The sequence below is a fragment of the Filicampus tigris genome, chromosome 11, assembly GCF_054856515.1.
Source record: "Filicampus tigris isolate MCC_2025a chromosome 11, RoL_Ftig_1.0, whole genome shotgun sequence".
Lineage (NCBI taxonomy): Eukaryota > Metazoa > Chordata > Actinopteri > Syngnathiformes > Syngnathidae > Filicampus > Filicampus tigris.
The window spans coordinates 8,079,562-8,088,757 of NC_141227.1; the positions used below are offsets into that span (position 1 = coordinate 8,079,562).

Consider the following 9,196-nt stretch of genomic DNA (forward strand, 5'->3'; position numbering starts at 1 on the left):
TGTAAACAACAAAACTATTTACAACTTAACAGACGGCATCTATATACATGTGGTACCATAGTTTACAATTGTAAAAAAATAATACCAGAGTCCTACTGAGCTCAGTAATATTCAGTCTTTAAGTCAGTCAGTCAGTGTCCTTTTTTGTAGTCTTAGGTAGTCCTTGAAGAAGTGGTATAATAGTGGTAGTTGGGTTTGTTACCACATGATGTTTCTCAAAGGGTAGTGAAGAAGGTTTTCTTATCTCAGTTGGGGTTCTGGGCACAGGCTCGCCATCTCCATCGAATGAGAATGAATCTTCTCAAATCTTCTTTTACAATGTCTGTACCAAGGTAAAAAACCTAGCCTGCATAACAATAATTGTATTATTGTATGTAGCTAATAAAAGTATTATCAATTTGCAGTCTTATCAGTCGCTATAGCTTCACAGTAGTTCTCAATTTCTCAAACACTGCATTCAAATATCACATTCGAAAACAGTTATTCATATACCTACATGCATGTTTTCCAAAATATCATTGATACACAAGAAATTAACCAATGCAATAACAATGACATATTTCTCTATTTATCTTCAATTCCTTATCAACCCTATGTTTTATGATTAACATATATCAATCATTTGAATCAAGAAATAATTGTATTACCAACGGGTAGTTGAGTAATTCAATATTCCACTTTAAACTCACATTACATCAAAATGACCATTTAACATCCAAATGTCATATAATTCACCAAAAACATATTTACACATTAGCACTCATAAGAAATTGTCATGCAACCTTTCAGTTGGGCATCCAAGCGGAAAAGAACGAAGAAACAAGGTGAACTCGAAACGGCGTCTCGAGTAGGCGGGACAACTTGACTTTGTCCAATTAGAAAGTCATTGTCACCTAAGTGACATTACTCAAGGGAAATTGAGTAAGGTAGAAGATGCACACTTCCTCTTACCAAAATAAATGTTTTTCAAAGTAAAATGGTGCATTGAAATAAAATAGAACGTTTTCTCTACTGGGTTACACTAACTCCCCCCCAGACCGCCCAACTGAACTTTGAACGATCTGTAGGTCTGCACTGCACTAACAATAGAAAGTAGCAAAACGCACTGCAATTGCTGTTCAAAATGAGACAAAGAACTTCCAAAAAGGATGTGTCGACCTCCGCTCAGACATCAACCGAAGTTCAGAGGAAGCACGAAAATGAGTAAGTTAGCATGTTATTTCAATGTTTAATGTGGAATCACCCCGGAAATCACACACTTCGCTGTAGGAATTACATTGATTGTGCAATGTCGAATCTAACAAAGGATACGCATCGTTAGTAATATTCCGTGAAAGTACGATAGAATGACACTTTCTGTTTACTATGATGACAGTTCTGTACTAGCTAGCCAACAAGCTAGACTGAGACCATTCATACAGAAGTTGGTGCCAAGTCTGGACAAATTATTCGACTTTTCTGGGCTGGTGGAATAATGACCTCCTATGCTTCCCTTGAGGGGTGTGAGAAAATCAGTCTTTCCACTCTACGGGCTCTTCTGTCATATTAAAGTGTTAATGGAGGGGAGGAATGTGTTGTCCGTTGAATGGAAACAGTCTGAAGAACACCCTCTTTTATGCTGTTCCCTCTAGCAAGGTCAAAACGATTCCAGTAAGAGTCTTGACATAGTCATCACACCATTCCACTCTTTCACTTTATTATGGGTTGTTATTACTACAACCAGAATAGATATGTTTGAAACTCATTGTAAATCTGCAATGTTCATATACCTGTAATGCCATACCTATTGTGGATCTTTTTCACCACAGAGTGCAGTCACACATGTATGCTTCTGGAGACTGTCAATCGAAAGGTTGACACCTGTATTTCACCAAACATATTAGTTTTTGGACTATGGGAGGGTGGTGGCGTAACCCCCATAAGCACAGGGAGGACATGGAAATGGATACCAAAATGAAAGTCATACAGTTATACATATACGTTTGACCATGAAGAAAAAAGCACATCCTGGAGAAATCTGGTTATTTAAGTATTTTCTCTGCTGTGCTGGCCTAGGTCCCAATGGATGAAAAGTCGTTTACTCGCACTATTTGTCATCCTTGTTTTGGCTCCTTTCACCCTGATCGTGTCACGGGAATTATTCCAGCACCTTGTTTACAAGCACAGAAGTAAGTGAATTCCCGATATGGATATAAAACCTTGATTTACCTATAAAAATATCCTTGTCTTTTGTTTGCAGTCAAGGTTCCGTTCTTTGTTGACCTCAGCCAACCTGTTGATTTCTCCCTAAATCACACCATCAACATGTACTTGACATCAGAGGAAGGAATTTCTCTTGGTGTATGGTGAGTCCAGTATCTAATTTTAAACAGAAAGTAAATTTTAATGTTCCATTTCTTAGGTCTGTATTGTTTTGACTTGTTCCAGGTACACAGTCCCTGAAAGTAAATGGAAAGAGGCACAAGACAAAGACTTGGCATGGTACCAAAGCACATTCAGTGATGGAAGTCCAGTTTTTATATATCTACATGGGAACACGGGCACAAGGTATGTTAGACAATGCATTTATATATTAGTTAGGAAGTATGGGGAACTTTTCCCCTAAATTATTTGCAATTTAATTTCTTACAAAGCGTTTCAACAGGGCAGCTACTCATCGGGTGGGAGTTACAAAAGTGAGTAATCATCCACACAAACCCATTGATGATATTACGACAGTAAAGCTAATCCCATGGTAAGTAATTTATGTTAAAGTGACTTCATTTGTCAACAGGTATTGAGTGCACTTGGTTATCATGTGCTGGTGCCTGACTACAGAGGTTGGTGAAAATTAAGAGTTCTGCAGTATTTCTAATTAACTTTTTCATTCCTAATGATCGATGCTACAAAGAAATGAAAACTTTGGCTGTAATAAATAGCAGGCAGTAGAATTTCCATTCAGCCTGCCATGCAGTGTAACTTTTGCTTTGCGTGACCGCCATCTAGTGGTTGCAAGGAGAACCTACATCTAACTGTCTTCAGTGAACCCCTGGCAGGTTTTGGAGACTCAAGTGGTGAGCCAACTGAAGCTGGACTCACTACAGATGCTCTCCATGTATACAACTGGGTCAAAGAACGCAGTGGAAGCAGCCTGGTTGTCTTCTGGGGACATTCTCTTGGCACTGGGTCAGTTGGATTTGCAACAGTTGACAGTCAGCATTACGAAGAAAGACTACATGCATACCATTTCTGGCTTTGGCTACTGCTGTGATAGTATGGTGCACTCGAGATGACCAACACAGCTCAGTGCACACCACACACATAGTTATTACAGTATTTCTCCACTATCAAGACTGACCTATGGGCGGCAGCATTGTGCCACAGTGCCTTCAGAAGCTGGGAAAAACAAAAAATGGAAGAGTAGTACAGCGACCCCTGTTTATTCGCAGTTGTCATTTGCAAATTTACCTATTTTATGATTTTTGTTGGGGTGGGAGGGTGGCTAGGAGAGGGCAATGACAAATTCTATTTCCATTTCCAGACGCTATCTGTCCACAACGCTTACATACAATTGAAAAGGCAGATCTGATTTTCCTCAACAAGAGCTGATTTTGAGTTTAGGCTGTACCAGATACTAATCAGGACTGGGTTGCCATGTTCTGTTTTGTATCTTATACACACCTGCTTAGTCTATCAGTGGAAGCTCAGTAACATGTTTTAAGTCCTTGCAGCATCAGACATTCAAGTGTAAATGTATTTTCTTGAGGAAAAAAAATGCTCTCTTGTGAAAGCGTAACCTTCCCCATGTGAAAAGAAAACTCTTAAAATTGAAATGGAAGTTTACAGGTTTGATATTAATACCGGTTCAAAATAGCCCAAGTGAGAAATGCAAAAATTAAACCGTTTATAGAATTAAAATTCAGAAAGAAGTTCTCAGAAAGAAGTTCAGATGATTTTATCTAAAAATAACTAAACCAGGGTTATCTAAACTTTTTCTTCCAAGGGCCATATCAATTCAGAGGAGGCAAGGGCCGCACTTTAATTTATTTAACACACTAAACCAAGGTCAGATGGTTCATCTGTTAATGTTATTGATGTGTTAGTGTTCCTGCGGTTGCAATTCAAACAGACATGTATCAAGATGTCTGTAGTTGGATTTAGAGGCACCAACCAACTACAATATTTTAGATGTTGATTTTGTTTTTTGTTGCTTTGTGCACCTCAATAATTTTCAGTGGTCCAACTGAAATGTCTTAATTTTTCACTGTTGGAAATAAAGCGAAAGGTTTTGGAAAATTCAATAAGAAGTAATAGAAAACTATTGCTAAAAGGTGTGTTAACCTTGTAATATGTGTCTTTTCAGAGTGTCCATGAACACTGCAGTCAAACTGGTAGATCAAGGTGGGTTCAACGACACAAGCAAATACTAATTATGAAAAACAATTACATTTTACTGTGATTGCATCAGCAGGTATTGTTTTGGATGGCATAATTCTCGAAGGCACCTTTAATATAGCTAAAGAGAAAGTACCAGATCATGTGTTTTCTTGGGTAAGCTTTGTCAACATGTGCTACTTAATAGGTTTATTTTATACCAAAAATAATGTTGATTTTGTTTTTATTTGCATTTTTGCATAAGTACTACTGGAAGATTCCTGGCTGGGGATACTTTTTTCCAGAGTTCTGGGCTGAAAATAAAGTTGTCTTTCCCAATGAAGAAAAGTAAGTTTTAATTATAGCCAACGCCTAATGTGTTCAAAAAATCATTAACATTGTAATTTGGTAAAACTAATATTGGCCTGCTTAACATGATTGTGGTTTATTCTGCAGTTTGAAAAGAATGAAAAGCCCGCTACTTTTCCTGCATGCAGAAGACGATCCAGTTCTCATTGAGTTTGCTAAGGAGGTATGACTATGAATCGTTAGCAATTTACCAAATGAGAAATGGTTGTATTAAATAATCAATTGTATATATGTTTGACATTTCCCGCCAGCTATACGAGGTAGCAGTGAGTACTCAGAATGCAGAGCGAGTCAAGTTTGTGTCCTTTGAAGGTTCTTTAGGGTATCTACATAATGGATTATACAAAGACCCCCGCCTGCCAGACATCATTAAGTGAGGAAACATTTCACTGATAATTTCACTGAATATATATTTTTATAAAAAGTGAAGCCAATACTTGGCTACTATATGTTAAGGGGTAGTGACTTAACAGTGTCATTTTTCTCCACAGAACATTTGTGATGTCTTTGTGAAGTGGGAAACCGCCTCCAGCACATGTTTAATGTAGTGTATGTCATTGATAGACTGTTTAATGTAGACAAATAATTAGTTTCATCGCAAATGTTTATGTTGATTAGCTTTTACACATAATGAATCCAAACCTATTTGAGTAATAACTCTAGGAAATGTAATTTAAGATATCCCTTATGTAGTGATTCCTGAAAAACAGTGTGGGGTTGATTTTTTTTTCTTCAATTATGGTGATGTGTATGAAAATTAATGAATTATTAAGAATTTCATAGATTGTGTAGAAATGATTGCTGATCAATTGTCCCCTGAAGCAGTTTAGGCCAAATGAGTGTACTGCTTGGCTGCAACCAGCTGAGACGATAGTGGTTTAGTATTAGCTTGCTTTCTAGAGAATAGCAAAATAACATCACCTACTGGAAGTTAAGCTAGATGCGCACATACCTCCGCTTAAGAGATTTTTCACCCTAATAAAAATATTTTTTAAAAGTCTCTCTGTCTCTATCTTATAGAATCCTGTTTTACCATTGTAGTGGAATATTGTCATTGCAAATGTCACAACTACATAGCAATGGAAGTCATGTAAGAGTTTCAACCCATCCAAGGCACGAAAAACAATGAACAACAGAGGGAGGCAGAAGAGAAGCTGGACGGGTTGCCAAAACGGCGCGCCGATTTCTCAGATGAAAAATGAAAACATAGAAAGCGGGAGGGGGAAAAACAGCCCCAAACTATGCTCCTGTAAAGGAAGCGCACAATATGGATTTGTAAATAGAAAAAAACCCTCTTCAATCAGTCACATGTACACTCAACAAACCACAACTCAAATATTTGTATATTTAAAAGTGGGGTATGGGTGTACCGTGTAATAGGTGGGGGCATGGCAGCCCAGATGCACTGAGCGGACAATCGCGGCCTCCTTCTCAGCACACCTGCACTGCAGCAGAGGAAGCAGTGGGGGCAGGGTAGCCACGGGAGGCATTGATAAGGTTGCATTGTGTTGTGTGTAGTGTGTCCGTGTGTGTATGACTCTCTGTCCTCGTCCTGGCCAGCTCGCCAAAACACATTTGGAGGTGGTAATCACCATTCTGGATTCATGTTCTAGTATTTATTTATTTACTTCTTAACTTTTTTTCCCCCTCACATCCATATCAACCTTGCACCCTCCAAACAAGGCAAATAAGGCAACGTCGATGATAACTGGTGAATACAAAGCAGACCCGCCACCAGAGCCCAGCCTTAACACTTTAATGGCCACCGTATCCGTTTGGCACACTAAATTTAGATTGTCTTAAAAGATAGACATTTGCTTGGAAGTGAACATCAACTCATTAAACCTTCTCTTATACTTGGTATACATGTGTTATGCATAAAAAGAACACTTAAAGACTTTTTGGGGAGAGGCATTATGCACTTTAAGTAGGGTTCCCAGCAAGATGGAACTTTTTCTAAACCCATTCATCGCTTATAACATATTTCTGGTTGGTTTTTCAAAAGGTTGGAATGTTTTTTTGTCATATTGTGGTTTAGGAATGACTACTGAACATAATCAGGTAACTTGTTGATATAGGGATGTTCCGATCAGGTTTTATGACACCGATACCGATCATGCATGAATGAGATCGGCCAATACCGATTCCGATCACATGGAATATCTGTATATTTTCCCATTTATTTATGGTGACTGCTATTATGCAATATTATCTGAAGAAAAAACAGCCATATTATTGCCGTAATTTTGACAAAAATCTGTATATATTTTCAAAAGCATGAAGAAATACAAAACAATACAACGATTACTCAGTCACAAAGATAACTGAAAAACTTAAATTTACCATCTTTTAGTAACGCAGTTTTGACAGATCAAAATAATCAGCAGTCTCAAAAGACTTAATTATGCAAAAAGTCAAATAAATAGCATGCCACCTAAACATTGCATGGTTCCGAATATAATCAAAGTAGAAAAAAAATGTTGCATGCAGGCTTCACTTGAATAATCTATTCATCCATCCATCCATTATCTATACCGCTTCTCCTCTCAAGGTTCGTGGGCGTGCTGGAGCCTATCCCAGCTGTCTTCGGGCAGTAGGCAGGGGACACCCTGAATCGGTTGCCAGCCAATCGCAGGGCACACATAGACATAAACTATTCAATGAGTTCCTAAATTGAAACGACTCAGGATCATTACTGTCTTGTGCATAGACAAACTATCTTGTGCATTTGTCAACGAGAAAAAGTCACTGTTAGTCTTTTTGTTAATTACAAAATGATTTAGTGGGTCTGTTGCCCACAAGTGACCTACAATGCGTCTCCCTGTGGCAATAATGTCACTTATACTGGGTTGTGCCCGCCATGACTTTATCCAATGCAGTGAGCCTCGTAAACTCACCATAGTCTCCCAATTGCTTTTTCTTCAAATGTCGGATTAAGTTGGTTGTGTTGAAACTTTTGGCCATGCTCCCCGCGCGGGGTACCTTTTCATGGCATATACAGTATTACAAGACGCAAACTCCACACGCACAGCAGACAATGCTATGTTCACACCAACTGCGGTGGTCGGAATATTCGATCAAATCTTTTATTGCCCATCAAAACATCCGATCACCCGCAGCTCATGCTTCGCTGCCTTATGTTGCGTCCCTCCCCCCTGCTCGCAGCAGAGGCGAGGCTGCTTGCAGGGCGGCGCGAGTGACGCTTTTGGACGGAGGGACGTCGGCGCATATTAAACAAGTAAACTTTTTTGCCATTTCGTCTCGCGGCAGCCAAGCATGAGCTGCGGGTGGTCGGATGTTTTGATCGGCAATAAAAGGCTTTGATCGAATATTCCAATCACGTAATTTTTCACGAAAAGCGGCCGATCATGATCGGTGCCCGATCGATCGGAGCATCCCTACTTAACAAAAAATAGGGAAGCAATAATTATTCAAAAACAAACTGTACCAAACGGATACTCGGACGAATTAGGCATTAGAATGTATAGCAACAGGACATACACGTTGTGTGCCTCTGCAAACATTCTATGCATGGTTATCTCAGTCAATATGTGAATTTGCAGACACAAAGTAGCTTCAGTATTCATTTCTTGTGTTTCAGTGACTCTAAAGACTCATGATTTTCCCACCATTCAAATGCAAGCCTTGTAGCGAGCCTTATTGTCTTGTCTAAGCCAAAGCATGGCATGTGTAAATTAGTCACTGAACCTTTCTGATTTCTGTAGACAAAGGCAAGTGGATGGACCTTGTTGAATATCAACAACACCTTTTGCTTGGAGATCAAGTATCTAGTTGAGCCTTTCCTGGTTCCAGAAAAAAATATTTGACCTCCCTAAAGTGAAGACACCTTTCACCAACTTCAAAACAATTTTCACGAATGAGATGATCAGGCACGTTGTCTACCACACCATTCTCTATTCTGCTCAACAAATGGAAAATCCAATCAACACAAGCATTGCAGAGATGGAACACTTCCTGGCTATGTTACTATTCATGGGAGTTTTTTTAATTTCCTGCCATTGAAGACTACTGGGACATGGAATCACGTTTCCCCGTGATTGCAGAAATCATGCCACGAAACCGCTTCAAGATGCTACGTCGTTTCATCATTTCAATGTCAACCAGCAAATTGCAGAGAGCCCCGATCGTTTCTACAAGATCCGCTCACTGTTTGACATGTTGCGAAAGCAGTGCCTCGAAATCCCATCTACTTTCAAGCAGTCACTGGATGAGGTCATGGTTCCTTACAAAGGCACCAGAGTAGGAAATCTGCGTGAGTTCATCCGAAACAAAACCTCATCGTTTTGGCTTCAACATCTACAGTCGGGCCAGTATACCTCTGGAATCATCCATCAATCATCATTTGGTGGGCGAGCATGGACCCCCACTGGCCCGCCTGGAGTGAGGGGTCTGATACAAAATATTGTAACGAATTGGTTTATCTGTGTTGTGGTCAGATTTGCATTTTGACAAG

General features: G+C 39.3%; 1 protein-coding gene across 2 annotated transcripts; it reads left to right on the forward strand.

The window, feature by feature from the left end:
- The first annotated feature begins 980 nt into the window (after nt 1-980).
- LOC147139609 (lysophosphatidylserine lipase ABHD12) lies at nt 981-5,722 on the forward strand. Of its 2 annotated transcripts, none has more exons than XM_086045071.1 (13): nt 981-1,203; nt 2,056-2,168; nt 2,240-2,345; nt 2,428-2,547; nt 2,645-2,675; nt 2,774-2,819; nt 3,036-3,165; nt 4,343-4,380; nt 4,448-4,530; nt 4,619-4,701; nt 4,810-4,885; nt 4,974-5,095; nt 5,214-5,722. In XM_086045071.1, exons 1-13 carry the CDS (start codon nt 1,124-1,126, stop codon nt 5,233-5,235), a joined length of 1,050 nt encoding a protein of 349 aa, XP_085901197.1. In that variant the 5' UTR covers nt 981-1,123; the 3' UTR covers nt 5,236-5,722. The 2 variants fall into 2 exon arrangements, with proteins under 2 accessions (XP_085901197.1, XP_085901199.1); XM_086045073.1 differs by having other exon boundaries at nt 982-1,203; nt 4,451-4,530.
- The last annotated feature ends 3,474 nt before the right edge of the window (nt 5,723-9,196 follow it).

Bases quoted from the DNA above. Each gene is read 5' to 3' on its own strand.
- LOC147139609 (XM_086045071.1), top strand. From the start codon at position 1,124: ATGAGACAAAGAACTTCCAAAAAGGATGTGTCGACCTCCGCTCAGACA. The intron at 2,548-2,644 runs GTATGTTAGACA...GCGTTTCAACAG, and splicing joins CATGGGAACACGGGCACAAG to GGCAGCTACTCATCGGGTGG. The intron at 4,381-4,447 runs GTGGGTTCAACG...TGATTGCATCAG, and splicing joins AGTCAAACTGGTAGATCAAG to CAGGTATTGTTTTGGATGGC.